This window comes from Cuculus canorus, chromosome 4 (genome assembly GCF_017976375.1).
Source record: "Cuculus canorus isolate bCucCan1 chromosome 4, bCucCan1.pri, whole genome shotgun sequence".
Taxonomy (NCBI): domain Eukaryota; kingdom Metazoa; phylum Chordata; class Aves; order Cuculiformes; family Cuculidae; genus Cuculus; species Cuculus canorus.
Window position 1 is genome coordinate 56522887 of NC_071404.1, and position 17336 is coordinate 56540222.

A 17336-nucleotide genomic window follows, 5' to 3' on the forward strand; every position below is an offset into this window, starting at 1 on the left:
AATTAAAACAGTACTCAGCTCAAGCTGCAACTGAGGGAGATGCTTAAAGAAACAACAGTGGATTCACTCTTTAATGAATGCTATTTTCTAAAGTTAAAGTTTTATAGTTTAACTCGACTTTGCTATTCTGACTATTCCTCCCTCTATATCCCTGTAAGATATTTATTACTTAACAGTATAAACAGTCTCTATGTATTCAAGAAGGACTATTTGTACTACTCTTGCACAATTTATGATTACTGCCACGGATCTCAGTAGGTACAGACAAGTGTGACTTGGAACAACTCAACCAAACAGCATGCAAGAGTGGATGTTTCATGCTTGCAGCTCTCGTAAAGAATTACGAAAGCCAGCGGATAATATTATCTTACATTTTGGAACCAGTAAAAGACATCTAAACGAAGCATGCCAACAAAAGGAGCAAAAAGCAATGAAATAAAGAGGTAACTGAGCAGAAAACTACAGGGAAAACTAAATACATAATTTAACTTTGGGAGACCCAGAGAATTACAATCATTCCCTTACCTGGATAGTGTCTGACTTATCAAGGCAATTTCAGTAAAAACTAGAGAGTCTGAGAATTCTAATTAACAGAGCTCATGAGAGTAAAGATCAGTGGATTTGGTGTACTGATATAAATATGGCCATTAGCATTGAGAGTTCATCAGTAACTGCATTTGGGCCCAGTTATCAGGAGGAGAAAAAAAAAAGAAAATAATCTGTTAACAAACATATCATGGCTAAAAGCAGGTTCACAACTGACCAACTATAAACCTCTCACCAAACAGTCACAATCATTAGGCCACGAATATAGATAACCCTATATTCAGAGTTTGAGAAATGTACTAGTTCAGTATATGGGAATGCCACTGTCAAAACCCAGTAGGCTACTGCACATGCAAAGCTTTTGCTTGTTTTTATTCTTGGTACTTTAATTTCTATGGTTTGTTTGGGGACATGTCTCAGACTTGCTTTTTCTAACTCCTTGCAGCAGAGAGGGTACAAGTGCCTTTAGGAGCCTAAGCACCTGCTCTGAAGGTATGGATGCCTTGATTCAGAACCGCCAGCGGCAACAAATTGACTGTGAGCAGCCTCCATACCTGCTTCTCCATGGACATGTGAACCAACTTAAAGTGACACTTTTGCTATTTCATCAGGCAGCAGGTAAGGTCTGAAAAACTGCTTTTTTTCTTCTCCCCTCTTTTCCCCTTTTTTAGACCTTGCCAGTATGTTATGGAACTAGACCAGGAGAAGCATTTCCTCAAAGTAATAAACGCAGAACTAGAGGTAACCTGTGTGCTTTGCTCATCTCCAGCAGGGTATGACTCAGGGAAAGGAGAACATGTGTAGAATCAAAGTGAATAAGAGTTTACAAAGAAAGGTCTACATAAACACAATGCAGACCTTAAAACTACCTATCAGTGGAAACGAAAAATAGTTTACTTGAGGTGATATTCAGGTTTATAACTGTTTAATATTTTCTAAAAAAGAAAAAAAAAAAAAAAGGAAAGGAAAGGAAAAAAAAAAGAGACAGCTGTGAAAAAACCAAGTTGTTCATGCCTGACAAAGACATTTCACTCTGCAGCAGCTGACCTGTACTGGTTTTAACTATTGAGACCTTTCCCACTGGGAGAATGCATTCCTGCTGAGTCATACAAGTCCTTTTTGAAGGCAGTATCAAGAGCAAAATGACACTCTGTAAAGTTACTTTATACTTTTTTGCCATTTCACAGCTCTGCTTGCAATACTACAAATTCAAAGTTTGCATAGGATACTTTCAAGGAGTGAGCTGTCACTCAAAATGAGAGTCTTATGTTCCCTTAAAAATCTCCTGATTCTAAGAAAAAACTCAGTTGCTACATTTAAAGAAAATAGCTCCAGAAACTTCTATATATTAAACATTCATTTCTATACATTAAATAAGAGACCTTTGTAGTTTAAATATTGCTGTTTTTCTGTTTATATGTATATACATTATTGATGAATTTTCTAGATTTCTACAGAATTCAAGCAGTGGAAGTTATCTCCTGGTGCCTCACGCTGACACTTTCTTACACAGAGGAGGATGAGAAAGTAACAGAAAAAGAAAATGTAAACAAACCCATGCAGTTGAGCACAATTAAGAGCATCTCCTAGAGACCCTCATACACCGAAGCCGCGCCCTTTTGAAGTTAACTCCTTCAAACGATGGAAAACCTCTCCCAACATGTCATGCATGTCGGCAGTCCTTGGTGGGCAGCAGCCCTGGGCAGGTGGAGAACCCAGCACAGGTGCTACTCAGCCTTCTCTGGGCATGCAGGCAGACAGCTCTGGCTGTACCGATGTACAGCACCAGAGATGCCACAGCGTGTGCTGGTTTTCCAACACTCGACTGAGACTTTTGGTCAGATTTGCTTTATCTGCAGTTATAAAACACCAGGCTTAGGAAAGGCTATCTGGGTAATGAAAACACCTGGTTTGTCATTTCCAAATATCAGCAAAATGTTTTTTTCTTTTTTCACACTTCAAGTTTGTTAATTTTTTCAGGAATTTGGTGCTTTTCTTTCTCAGAGTAAGATCATCAAGTTCATTAGCATTGCTTTGCTGAGGGGGGAGAGGAAAGGAGCCTTTTTCTTGCCCAATTTTCGATCGTTCCTTCACTGCATCCTGCCCATGGTGATGTAAGATGCTAGGAGACAGAGATGTCTTTGTTTCCAAGGTTCCTGTGCAGTATTTACTTGCCATATTTTCTTTCTCTGATCCATGTCGCTTCATGCGCACGGTCTAAAGCCTCTGGCTGCCCCACAGGACTTGTCGCTGGCACTCCTGCTGCTCTCCGGTACAATACACAGTTTTAACACAGTAACCATATCCTTCACTGCTACAAATGAATGATTTCTTCTGCTTTTCCTCATTCATTGATGCACAGAAAGAGGCCATATCGTGAGGTTGCACAGCCACAGCATGGAGCAGGTAATTTTGTCAAGTCAGAGCAAGAGGTAAGGAGGTATGGGGTATTAGAGTGCTACCACATGTCACCCACCACTCTCTACAACAGCAAATGAGGGCTGAGCAAATTAGCAAAGGAAGGTCACAGCTGCTTACAGCTGCAGGGAAGAAAGCAAATCAGTGCCAGGCTGTGTGAGTCCTTGATAGTTGTCTAGCAGGGATTTCTATCTGATCCACTCACGCTGAGCAAGCCATGTGTTCCCAGCCTTTGTATGCACACCCATAGAAGCCACCAGCACTACACACTGCATGTAACGATCCTGACTAACTGCCGCATCTCGTTTAACGTAGTCTTTTTTTCCTTGAAGGAACAGATTTTGCCTGATTTAATTAAAACACATCTAGGATCAAAAAGAGAAAATATCAGCTCAAAAGAGTCATCTTGAAGAGACATATATTGCATAGCTGCAAATATTCTGGAAGTTTGTTCCCTGAGCCTAGTCATACTTAAAAATGTATCTTCCAGCTTCAGTTACTTTGCAATTGTGTATCAAGAAGGTCTTTTTCTACCAAACTGAAGAAATAGCTGCACCAAGGGGCTGAAGTCCCATTAAAAGCGGTTCCCAAACTGCACCTCACAGCTAGATCACTGGCCGAAGCTGTCTAGGTCTTCTCCTAGCCCCCTGGAACCACCTGCTCCCACTCTGTGGGGAAATTGCTGCCCACAGACCGGGTCAAGGACTCCCTGGCACAGGTGTTTCTCATACCTGTGGGATGCTGGGCCCAGCACATCCCCTGCAGATGCACTTTCTCTAGCTTTTGCCGGTGGCTTCAGGCCCCTTTTTTGCATCATGCTTGTTGCGAGGTGTTCAGCAAACAAAGCAACGTTTACTTAGGGCTTGCAAAAGCTCTACCTGAAGCAACAGTAATATGATGTAACATTGTTCCAGCCTGAAACTCTACGGGCATCAGTAGTTGTGAGTTAAGATCCAAAAGAGCATAGAGTTGCACTTGTAAAATACATAAACTTGTCAAGTGATAACAGGACTGAACTTCTTTTATCTCTCTAGACCTGACCTCTCTTACACAACAGAAAAAATGTTCCCAAGCCAACAATACCCTCCCAAACGGCTGTGATCCTACCTATTGTACAGGTAGATACCCTGAATGGTCATCAGCCTATCTGTGCTGTTTATCTTATACAGATAAAGCCACGTCAAAAGGAAATCTTTAGTGCAAAAGCAGAAGAGGTGAACAGTAAAGTCTTTGCTTATATTTAGCCACCTGTCTAAGGAATACTTTGGAAAAATGACTTAAACACCTTCAGTAGTTCCATTTGGATGGAAGTGCAAGGATCATACTGACAAAACCTAGGATCCCTGATATTTTCAGTAAAACTTAAAAGGAAAAAGTACCAACTGAAAATAATCCTTTAGATGTAACCTTTAAGGTTCTTTTAGCAAAAAAATAAGTTATCCTATATAGCACATTCCAAACCAGATATTTTCTGTTATAGTTTCATTTATTATAACTTCACTTACTGCCATTTCTATGTATAGATGAGTTAGATGTAAAATACACAAGAAGACACAGGGCTGATTTTTAACAGGTAGAATTAAATTTCTGTATCATTTGACACTGCAGCTGGTGGTTGATGCACTTAAGTGTTATTAATTTATTAATATCTTCGCATGGAAATGCAGTATTTCTCTTAATGGCGAATTGCATTACATCCCTAAACCAGCATGATTTGAACAGGCAGCACTACACTCTGCAATTTAATTCCTTTTGGTGATGCAAAAGGGGTGGCAGAGAAGCTTAGCGCAGTTTTCATACTCCGCCCCATCGGCTGGTGGAGGTGCTGGCACCAGTGGTTGGTAGCAGCTGAGGTGCATTGCTGGGATGTGAAGATTTGCAGTGAACACAGTGGCAGAAAGGATTCACAGAATCACAGAATGGTAGAGGATGGAAGGAATATCTGGAGATCATTTAGTCCACCCCCCCTACTAAAGCAGATTCACCTAGATCAGATTGCACAGGATCGTGTCCAGGAGAGTTTTGAATTTCTCCAGAAAAGGAGATTCCACAGTTCTCTGTCACCCTCACAGTAAAAATATTTTTACTCATGTTGAGGTAGAACCCCCCGTGTTCCAGTTTGTGCCCATGTTGCCCCTTGTCCAGTCACTTGGCACCACTGAAAAGAGTCTGGCTCCATCCTCCTGACACCTTCTTTTTAGATTACAAATAAGCATTATAAACAAGCATCAAATAAGCATTGATCAATTCTCTAATCATATCCTTCTTGACCAAGGGAAGTGCCACACAGGGAAGTGCCCCAAGCACAGGACTCTGCACTCAGCCTTGTCGAATCTTATCCTGTTGTTCTCAACCCAACGATCAAGCCTGTTCAGATCCTTCTGTAGATTCTCCCTACCCTCAAGCAGCTCAACAATTCCTCCCAACTTAGTGTCATCTGTGAACTTACTAAGGGTGCACTCAATCCCCTCATCCAGATCATTGATAAAGATATTGAACAGAATTGGACGCAAAGGGAACATCACTGGTGACCAGCCTCCAACAGGATTTAATTCCATTTACCACAACTCTTTGGGCCCGGTCATCCAGCCAGTTTTTTACCAAGCAGAAGGTATGCCTCTCCAGGCCAATGGCAGCCGGTTTCTCAAGCAAGTTACTGTGAGAAACTGTGTTAAAGGTTTTACTAACGTCCAGATACACTATTTCCACAGCCTTTCCCTTGTACATTAAGCAGCTAATCTTGTCATAGAAGATCAGGTTAGTTTGGCAGGACCTGTCTTTCATGAACCCTTGTTGACTGGGTCTTGTGTGTGCTGAGTGATAGCACTCAAGACAACCTGCGCCATGACCTTCCCCAGCACTGAGATTAGACTGACAGGCTGTAGTTCCCTGGATCCTCCCTCCAACCCTTCTTGTAAATGGGTGTAACATCTGCCAACTTCCAGTCAAGTGGAACTTCCCCAGTCAGCCAGGACTGCTGGTAGATGATGGAAAGGGATTTGGTGAGCACCTCTGCCAGCTCCTCTAATAACCTTGGGTGGATCCCATCCAGCCCCATACACTTGTGAATGTCTAATTGGCTGAGCAAGTCTCTAACCATTTCCTCTTGGATCATTGGAGCTTTGTTCTGCTCTCCCTCCCTGTCTTCAGGCTCAGGAGGCAGAGTACCTGGAGAACATCTTACCTTACTATTAAAGACTGAGGAAGCCTTTCTTGTTGTCCTTGACATCCTTTACCAGGTTTAATTCCAAGTGGGCCTTAGCCTTCCTCATTGTACCCCTACATACTCTGACAGCATTCCTATATTCCTCCCAAGTGGTCAGGCCCTTTTTCCATCTTCTATAAACTTCTTGCTGTCAGCTGAGATTTTTCCAGAAGCTCCTTACTCATCCATGCAGGCCTCCTGTCTCCTTTGCTTGATCTCTTACTCCTAGGGATGCCTATCTTGAGCCTGGAGGAAGAAGTGCTTTAATATTGCCCAGCTGTCTTGGACCCCCCTACCTTACAGAGCCCTAACCCGTGGGACTCCTCCAAGTAAACCTTTGAAGAGGCTAGAGTTAGCTCTTCTGAAGTCAGGGGTTGTAATTCTGCTTATTGCTCTGTTTCCTCCATACAGGACCCTGAACTCCACCATCTCGTGGTTGCTGCAGCCAAGGCTGCCCCCAACTTTCACATCACCAACCAGACCTTCTTTGCCGGTTAGCACAAGATCCAGCAGCGCTCCTATTCTTGTAAGCTCCTCCACCACTTGTGTCAAGAAGTTATTGTCAATGCTCTGCATTAGACCGCGTGTGTGTCTAGTTGTGTTACCTTTCTAGCAAATATCCGGGTGGTTGAAGTTCCCCATGAGAACCAGGGCCTGTGATTGTGAGGCTACTTCCAGCTGTTTGTAGAAGACCTCGTCGATATCCTCTTGCTGACAAAGTGGCCTGTAGTAGACATTCATAGCATCATCCACATTGGCCTCCCCCTTGATTCTTACCCGTAAGCTCTTGACTCATTCCTCACTCACACCTAGGCTGAGCTCAACGTACTCCAGTTGTTTCCTCATATAAATAGCAACCTCATCAACTCAGCTTGCTGTCCTGTCTTTTCTGAAAAGCACAAAGCCATCTATGACAGCTTTCCAGTCACGTGAGTTATCCCACCATGTCTCTGTCATTTTCCTCCCCAGTTATTGTTAGAGTTCTTTCCAACAGTTCTTTCCACACAGATTTCTAGTTCATCCTTTCCGTTACCCATGCTGTGTGCACTGGTATACGAACATTTCAGAGAAATAGTTGAGCATGCAGGTTTCACCGGGGGTGTGGAGGAGGACCCGTCATAACCATATACATGTTTGAGATGGTTTGTGTTCTGGTTCTTGTTGTGGGTGCAATGAATTGCAAATACAACTCAAGCAACTGTAGGTTGTGATAGGAGGATGGGGATTGAAGCTGATACTCTCACAAGTAGACGGAAATGCCTTCTTTCATGGCCACCCTGGGGCAGCTCAGGAATGGGAACAAATTTGTTAAGCAAAGCAGTGGAGCTCAGCCCAGGCTGAACAGGCGGACCATCAAAATCTTTGAAGTGGGAGAGCCTACGGCTGTCTCATTGCATAAAGCAGAAAGGAAAGCTGAAGAGTGGTGTAGACAAGAGAGGCAAGACAGGCACCATGCCCTAGCAGTCTGTCTTCACCTTTCTTCCTCAGATCAGTAATTTAGGCAACATAACCTATTCCTTGGTGTCAAAACCACTATATTCTCTGATGAGTTTGTGGCAGAGCAGCAGCAAGATTTTGCTCCTTGCCAAACCCTTAGGCCTCCAAAGAGCTGGAAGGTCACAGAACAGCTGCAGCTGAAGGTGTTTCTGTGAGTTTTTCCAGAAAGGATTTTGTGGGCACATCACTCTGAGGGAGCACAGACTGCACCAAGCTGCTTGGAGGAGAGTGGATGAAGAATGTTTATTCAGCATTTTCACACGAAATGATGTGGCAAAAGCTCAAGAAACTCCTTGGCCAAGTCCAATCACTGTGAAATCTGTGTTTACTTGTATGGACTTACCGGTAGCTTTGTCTTCTTTGTCATTGAGGCAATCGCTATGCATGACAGACAAAGTGTAGCTGAAGGTGAGGCTGTGCCATGGTCCTGGACAGGCAGGCAGGAGGGTAGCAGCTATCTATGGTCACACAGCTGCCCTGTGCTGTGGTTGGGATCCTGCACGAGGTCAGCTTTGGTTATTTGTGCCTTACATCTGATCTGGGCCGGAACACTTCCTTTCTTGCTGGAATGGCACTGCTAGAGCCACGAGGCGACGGACACATCTCTGGCCATGCTGTGCTAAAGGACAAGCACAACCCAATTTCTCTTGTCCTGTATCATCTTTCTGGGTAAGTGATAGCCCACACATTTGGTAGGACATCAGGATTACCACTTCTGCTGGGGAATTTCAGCTCAAAGTCATTGCAAGTCATGGTAGCTTGACAGAGGAAGCTAGAAAGAAGAGCTCATTTCTGATTGGGGTATAAAGGATGACCCTCTCTACCCGTAGCCCTTCCAAAATCACTGGTAGAGCATGCAGTACATCCACAAAAGCTGCAGCCCTATGCTTTCCATAGAATCTTAATAAAAGGAAGATTTACACGCCTCATTTCTGCTCCTACCTCAAATACAGCTACAATCTAGCCTGGGTCACGGGTGGCTGCCAGAAGCATAGAGAGGTGGGTAGGGGAGCCAAGAAAACGTAGTTTCTGTGATAAACCTGAATTAACCCTTTACTACTCATGTCCTATTTTTTTCCTCCCCAGTTATTGTTAGAGTCCTTTCCAACAGCAGAGCTTAGACCTACCTTGGAAATCCCCCTCTGCTTTGCTACGCTTGCTCTCCCACTCTCCCTGTGATAATACTAAAGATGGTAGGCAGCACTTACCAGTCCGCACATCCAATTCCCTCGTCCTGCTGCTCCATTTCCAGGCTGCCTCTTGAGCTAGGTCCCAAACCAGTCCTTAGGAATGTCACCAGGGTTGCTCACAGCCCCATGCATGCCTGTCATTGGCTTCCCACTCTGCCATACACTTCTCCCTCCACCTCCAGCTTACATTGTCTTTGCTCAGAAATCTGTTAAGGGGCTGGAAATCTTTCCAGGGATTGAGTGATGGGGCTTCAGCAAGGGTGTGCTGCAAGCCCAGACATCTATGCTTTGGCTCCTGCCTTAGTCTTTGTTTAGTCCTGTGACAGATGCAAGTGATGTTATCAATTTCTGTCTATGGGACAGCAAAGCTTTTATTTTCCTTCATAGACTGCTTTGGTTTCAATACAAAATATTAAAAGCAAAGCATGCCATAAAATGCTCTTGCTGTGTGCAGTTGGGGGTGGCAATGCTCTTCATTTAGGATGGGTTTCCATCTGCCAGCTTGGGCGAGTTGTGCTCCAGGCAGAGGCATGGGTAAAAGTGATGTTCAGGGTACAAAGGGCATACCATTGTTCAGAAAGAAAAAGCTGATGCAGATGCTGATGCATCGAGAGCAGTTGGACAGTGTTGTCTGGGCTCACCAGTGAGTGCTGCTGTATTTACGTGATCCCCCCAGTCAGAAGGTATCACAATGGACAGGGATTATTTTTCTTAGCAGAGGTGCAGAGATCAGGATTTCTGAAGTGTAAGAGTGCAGAAACAAGACAGTGAAGCACTGATTATCTGTATGCTATGCACTCATATCATACTGATGCATGTGCACAGATATACACAAAAAACCATGTAATGCTTCTATGTAGTACACAAAACTACGAACTTGATAGAGCTGGAAAGTGAAAGACAGAGTAGCCATGTTGTAGTCTCATAGCCTGGAGAACAGCTTATCTTTTTCAATAGCTGGACTTGGTGGCAGTATAGAGAATGAAATAGATGTTACAGACAAATAAAACACAAAGACAGATTTTATTTTGAACCAAAAGTTAAAATTTTATTTGGAATATCAATATACCCCAAAAAATAAAAATAAAAACTTCCTTTTATGTAGTGAAATAGCCATTTGAAAATGGTAAAATAAAGATATTTCTTATACTATTCTCTCCTAGTTATTTTACACATATTTAAGGTTAATTTTTTCTGAATATAAATCTAGCTTGAGCTTTAAGGCTCCAAAAAGCCTAAAGCATGTAGTGGCTCTTTCGAGAAAGCAGATAAGTCAATCAGAGCTGTTTTTTATCCAGCAGACAGGCCTACTTGAAGCTGTCCAGGACTGGATAGAAGTGAGACTTCTCACGAAGGTCACTGTTTCAGGGGAGTATTATTTCATACCCATTGGGAAATACACTCTAACCCCACCTCATGTACAGCTGCACTGACTGCAACAGGGTGTTTATGAGAGCAGGATCAGCGACTTGTCCTTTAGCTTGCTTTGAATAAAATAAATTGAATGGAAAATGTATTGAAATAAAGCAGTAGAAGCTCATGGACAATTCTGAGTTGTAATTCTTCCCTTTTAGAGAGTTCATTTATGTTAGGCTGGAAATGTTGACTTAAGACCCATGCCAGAGCCTGAGCAATGCCCCAAGTCGTTCAAGTCACTGCTAAGTAAATAGAAGGGGATTTAGGTCTTGCATCTCTCTCTGCAACTGGGCTGCAGTGGGCTGAAGCGAAGCTCACTGAAGTCACCGGACGTCTCACCAACAACCTCACTTTCAGTAGGCATTGGATCAAGTCCTGACCTACACAGTATGGTCTGCAGTCTGTCTTGATTTCTTCCTTGATCGAAGTAATTTCCCTTACTTTAAGTATGTCTGCCTTTACAACTTGAGTCTAAATACTTCATACTTCTGTTACTGGTTCTGAAGTACAGGATAGACTACAACTACCAGAGATACTGCTGCAGTAACATGTTCTAGCTGGCACTTCTTACAAAGGCTGCTGTTTCACAGTCACAATAATTGGCACCTTACGTTCTTTGTTGCCTGAAAATCACCTGAATATTGATTCCTGAGCTACCATGGCTCTCAACTAAAATATTCACACAGGTTTTCAATTCCAGGTGAGAAAAAATGAATATGTCTCGAAGTTCACAAGCTGATAGACTACAGATGTTCCTCCAAACAAATCCACAGACCCATACTTGCACTCAGGGAGATGCTGCATAATTTCCTTCTGCAGGAAGGACCTCTTTACGCAAGCCTCATTCTACCAGCCACCCCCTCCTGGGCACCTGCTGCCCACCTGGCACTACACAGCCCACCCTCCTCCTGCTTTGCCTTTGCTTATCTTGGGAAGGAGTGAGCATTCAGCCTCGAAATAATTTCTCCTGGGATATGGAATAAGTCTTCTCCCCCCTTGACTCTGCTGCAGCTTGCGCTCAATACTTTATTCCTACTATCCATCTTGGCTCTTTAGAGTGATTCCTTTTGTATGATTTGGCCCTTATTTTGTAAATGCTTGTATTAGTTTACTGTGAGATTCTGGTGAGAGGTCTCTTTCAGAACCAGACAATCTTAGCTGGGCATTATCAGTGAGCTCAGACATGATAATTTTTGACTCTGAGTTGCAGAACGTCTGTAAGCAGGAGGGGTTTCCTTCTTATCACAGGCACAATTTAAAGAGGCTGCAGAATTACTCAAGTTTTCATTCTTCCACTAACTAGTTGAAAATATTTTTCTTAAAGTGTTCACTACATAGTAGTGTTTAGGAAGAGCCAAATTCTGCTCCCAGCTACCTAAGCAAAAATTCATTGGAATAACGTGTCAATGCACAAACCACAGACTCGAAACGTGGCAGATCAAAGTTATTACTGGTGTAACTTTCCTGACTTTAACAGTGAATCCCATAACAGCATTTCCAGCATCTGTGGTGGTTGTCACAGGTCCCATAATGCTTGGTAATTTATTATACAAAGTTTGAGTTCCCCATTGCTTGTGTGAATGCAACAAAATCACAGCTTTATTTAAAATAATTAGGAAGAAAAAGCGTTTTGGTACTGGATAGAAACATTTGAAAATGTGACCCTAATGCTCAAAGTAGGGGAAATAAATAGTACCCAATCAGCTGTGTTTATATCTTGTGGCTCGCAGGTTGAAACAGCTGGAGTACTGTTGATGTGTCACTACATTAGAGTTGACTGGCTCAGTATTTATATAGACACAAGTGAGTTAGCTGTGATGTCTAAATATCATGCGTGCATTATTTAGGAGAAAAACGAAGTAAGAAATACAGTGTAAGTTGGTTTTGGTCTTATCCTGTTTCTTTAATGTCAGTTACCACTTTTGACTCCAGTAGAACACCTCAGAGGAAAAGCCCACGGGTATTTAGTAGGGTCACAGGACTTGTGTAACTGCATGAGTGTCATGTCCTGAAATAAAATGGCAGTGTGACAGCCAATTTCCAGCGTGACGATAAATGCACCCTAATTGACCATTGTCCCTTATATGCCTAATCTTACTGCCCCTTCCCTACACATACGCCTGCCTGTAGCCCAGTCACCCACCAGGATGCCCATTAATTCAGCTCCCCCTGCACACTCAGGGCACTCCTGCACTGCATTTTTCAGATCACTCGGGCTGGTTTCTGCACAGGAGCCGTTTCCCAGGCAGTAAGGAAGGTGCCTCTTGCTCACCCAGCCCCAGCTGATGGGATGGCGGGCACACTGCAAGGAGGCATTTGGAATGGTGCAGAAGTACCTTATGAAAGCTTTGGGATGATAGCTTAACAGCAGGTGAAATTCTCACTGAAGTTAGTGTCACTATTGCCAGTGCGGCTATCCAGCATCCCCAGATGTGTGCTTTTTCTCTTACGCAATTACAGAAAATAGTGTATACATTGTCTGCAACCCATTCCGTTTTCTGTCTGTGCTAAACACGGGTTGCAAGTCCTTCCCTAGCTGTGGTGTTGCTTATTGATAAAGTTTATGGGGCTTTTAAGTCATTAACCTTAAGCCTCAAATCAGCAGACCTGTGTGGTTCCTTCCCCTCTGCTCTGATAAAAGACAGTCAGACACAGAGGCTCTGCTCAAGGCAAAGCCTCCACTGACTTCATGGGATCCAAGATCTCTGGTCTAGATCCAGGTCCACACACGAGACCACTTCCACCCCCTCTCACATTACTTGAGAGACCTGAGACACACAGGACTGAGAGTCTAAATGGCACAATGGTGGGTTTCTACCAATGCAGTTGGCTCTAATTTTGCCTTTTCTACTCTTAACGGGTCCTCTTAATCTGCGTCTTAGCCAGGACAAAATTAAGTATGAGGAAAAAGGCTTATTCAGCATTATAATTACCTACTTCCAAGCTGTATAACAAAATGTTTTACACATTTAATTGGTTTTGTCTAATATTTCCATGTATATAGTAGTCCTAATAATGAATATCATGGCTTCATACTGCATATCACATTTTGCTATTTGTTGTGCACCATAAAATAACATCAGCACATCAATAAATTAAATAACACAAATGTAAACTTATTTTCTGCTTGTTATAGTTATGATTTTAGCCTGCAAAGGCTTTTTGATTTGTAAGACCATTCACTTAACATGGAATGTAACTTTATTTGTTTTTCTTTTGTATATAATGACACACCGAAAGCCCTTGTCATCTCTTAACAGGATACTAAAGCAGCTTTGTTTCATGAATGACAGCATAATTAAAGCTAAAAAACATAATTTTAAAAAAACCCTTTGTACTGTACAGTATCAAATTAAAGCAAGAAAAATAATGACAATCTTTTGCATTAGCCAGGAAACATGATTCTCTGCCACTGGGCTTTTTTTCTTGTTGACAATTCACAGAATGTGTACATGGGTGTAGTTATAGTTGTGTGTGTATATCCTATGCAGAACAGCAGTCCCTATTTGTTGATCTAGTCCCTCTAATTGTTTAATTAAGCTATCTAACTGATACAATTTAGAATACTACATTAACACATTTAACATCAAGTTTACATACTTGCGTCTTTGAAATACTAGGAACTTTTACATGTTTTATTTGGCTTTGTGAGGACTGGAATATCACAGATAATGCAATCTACCTGTCTTTGAAAGAATATGGCTGTTCTCAACTAACTCTCTAAGGTTCAGAGTGAAATATGTTTCTCCTTATATCTGTAGCTGACTTCAGAGAAGAAAGTGTCTTCTCAAGTGGCCAGTCTGACGTTACAGATTCTGCAGAGATAACGATACATATTTATTGAAGGATAATTCTCTCTGGACCTTAGAGTTAAGCTGTTGCAGCAAAATTACTCCGTTTAGACTAGTTTTAATATACAAATCTCAAGAAAAACCTATTCCAGGTATGTTTTGTAGTAGTATCTCCACATAACCAGAGGAGGGCACTTTGAACATCTTTGCACTGCCCAGGAGGCAGATGCAGAAGCACAGTGTTACCCAATGTCGTGCAGTCCTGCCACCTCTTCCTACACAGGCAGGTATCCTTGTGTCCACAAAAATACAGAATCTGTATTGCACCACAGGGCTCTGTTCTGAAAACAGTGGGCAGATAGATCAGTCTCTTCTCACTAACTAGGATTTATTCTGATTTCCCCCATTTAATTCAGTGTCGCTTGCGAGTTAAATTGAGATCAACAGATTCCTAAAAATTCCTAAAAATTAGGTGAGGGGAGTTGTCTCCCTCTCCTTCCTGAACATCCCTCCACTATTAGCCCCTGGTAATTTCACAGACATTGATTGATTTAACCCTCTATGGCTTATCCCGCTTCAGAAATCCCTTGCCTTTAACTGAAAAATGCACTTGGAAAATGCACTCTCTGAGATATGTATTGCAATAGTGCATCTTTTCATATTAAACTCTTGTAGAAAAGGACTGCTCCTTTCTGCCTTCTGAGGGAGGCAATTCTGCATCCAAGACATGCTCCCTCAGCAGAGTACATAGTGGAGAAATCAATCTCTTCTCTTTTCCATTCATGATCGCAGTGTGACGTTCAGCCACTTTCCATGCAGGAAACATCCCTTTGGGTTTCGTTTTGGCTAAAGGTATCCACCGTCTGTGGAAAGGATTTTAATTCTGCAATCTTACTGTTAAAGATAGGGGGGTTTTATCACCTCTTTGCTTTATCTTGTTCAGGATTAACGCTGAAAACTTATTAGAATGGATTTAGAAACTTCTTTTTTTTTTTTTTTTTTTAAATAAAAGTCTCTCCTTCACCCTGGGGAAACACATTGCTTATTTTATGTACTTTTTTTTTCCCTCAACATTTTTCCTTTTCTCTTTGCTTTTCTTCTCTTTGCTTTTCTTCTCTTTTTTTTCCTTCATTTTTTTTTTTCCTTTTTTCTTTCCCCCTTTCTCTTCTAGAGCAGACAGGTACAAGAAGGAAGTTGTCATTCATCAGCAGTCCTTTGAGATAGTATAGAATTCAGTGAGTCCTCACCATGATAGGATCATAAACTTACTGTGTTAAACCAAGCTAACTTTCCCTAAGCTGCCGAGTTTTAGCTGCACCGTACATATATGTGTTTCCTTGTGCCATTTTCTTTTCTTATAATTTTGTTTTTCTTGATGACCCTGAGCTATGGCTTCTGCCTCATTTCTATCACTAGTCAACCTTCCTTTCTTTTCTGGTTTTGCCGATATAGGCCTCAAAGAAAAAATGGCAGAAGAGCACTAAGTAGCTGAGGTACATGAGAGAGGACCAGATGATGTTCTGCACGTGGGAATGGCACTGGCCCTGCTGCATCCAGGAGAAGACCAGGTAATTGATCACGCAACCGATCAACATCTGAGTGATCTGTGACAAGGTGATGAACATGGCAAACTTGCGTGAAACTCTGAAGCCAGCAGCCCGCAAGGCGTAGTAAGAGTACATAACAGCGTGTACTCCATAGTTCATGGTCATGAACCAGCCACCACCAGCCACCATGTCCTTGTAGGAATACCAAGAATAAAGTAACACAGTAATGTGATGGTACCAGTGTAAGAAGATGAGCTTCTGTTTCCTAAGAATAATGAATATTGTATCACCTGCAATAAAACAAACAAACAAAAAAAAAAAAAAAGGAAAAGAGGAAAAGTGAAACATATTGAACAATTCCATAATTAGTGCAATCTTCTCTTTCCTTTGCTGTGTCTGGAGTATACAGTTCTTTTGCATCAGTTCTTGATTCAAGAGCTTGCCTGATCTGAGAGCCAATTTGGTTCCTAATCTCTATGCATTCTTTGGAAAACCAACATTTTCCTGTGTGGATAACCCCTATTAGAAAACTCTATAGGTTTACTTGGTAGCCCTTTGCTGCAAACGTAATCCATGAACATCTCAGGTGAGGTATGTGACTGTACATGTATCATCTCTGACTGTGAGACTTTACATTATATACCGGGACTAGAAGAGAAATGCAGCCCAACAGAGAGCAGAAAATCTGAGAGAAAGCAGCACAATGTTCTCCAGTTCAAATGCCTACCTGCAAAGTGAACCCAGTTAAACCCAGTAAGGCCTTCTGAGCTACTATGCAAAAAGCTATTGCATAGGCAGTCTGCAATACTGAACGATATGTAATTGCTGGAAAAAAGTATTTCTAGAAACAAATTCGGTTTATGCTGAAATGCACATCCTTTTCTGCAAATTCATGTTGCTATTCTGGAAAAGTAGATTTTATTCCTCTTTCCAGTTTTTTTTTCCTCTTTTTTCTTTGTTCTGTTTCTCATGATTGCACTGAGATATATATACACATGTATGCTACTTGTTTCTATTTCTATAGACAGAGTGCTTCCAAAAAGATCTCTGAGATTTGAATCTGGGGACTTATTTCTAGGTATGTATAACACAGGAAGTCCAAATCATGAACATTAGTGATAGGTGGAGCCAAAACTGCAGTGCCTGCACTACGTCTGTAATAAACCATAATGCTACCGTTTACTTCATTAACTGCAAGACGTCAACTCACATATGCAATCATATGTTCAATTTATTGTTGCTGTGCAATTTTAGCTGATGTTTTGCAGTAACTTAAGCAACAGAAAACAAAGGGATTCTGATACAATAAGGCAACTGTCTCTTTCCAGCTTTTATGTTGATGAATTGCTGTCCTGTAATTTGCTGATTCAAATTCTCCTCTGAAAGGTAAAGACTTATTTTTGCAGTACTCTTGAACACAGTGAGTGCCACAGCCCTTTGAGGTTTAGTAAGGGCATTCTCCAAAATGAAAGCTGGAGGGCTGCTAAATCACTGTCACTTCCTTCCCATTAAACCAATCCTTTCTTACACTAATAAACCGTGGGACGAAAACACATGCAGATTGGCTACTAAATTGGCTTTAGCATGTATATCAGACATATTCTTACCAAAAAAATTGCTGGAGAGACAGCAGTTTATGAGAATCAGGACTTGAAAAGCTATGGATATTACAGGAAATTGTATTTTATTTGGAGGAAGCAGACAGACACAGCTTTCAATGTTTAGG

The 17336-nt window shown here is 41.9% G+C and overlaps 1 protein-coding gene across 2 annotated transcripts in view; it reads right to left on the reverse strand.

Annotated features, from left to right (window-relative positions):
• Positions 1-13628: 13628 nt before the first annotated feature.
• ELOVL6 (ELOVL fatty acid elongase 6) overlaps positions 13629-17336 on the reverse strand; it is a 73679-nt gene continuing 69971 nt past the window's right edge. For both annotated transcript variants that reach the window (XM_054066036.1, XM_054066034.1), the window contains one exon: positions 13629-15900. In XM_054066036.1, the coding sequence (XP_053922011.1) occupies positions 15476-15900 (425 nt within the window). In that variant the 3' untranslated portion in view covers positions 13629-15475. The remainder of the gene's footprint in view (positions 15901-17336) is intronic.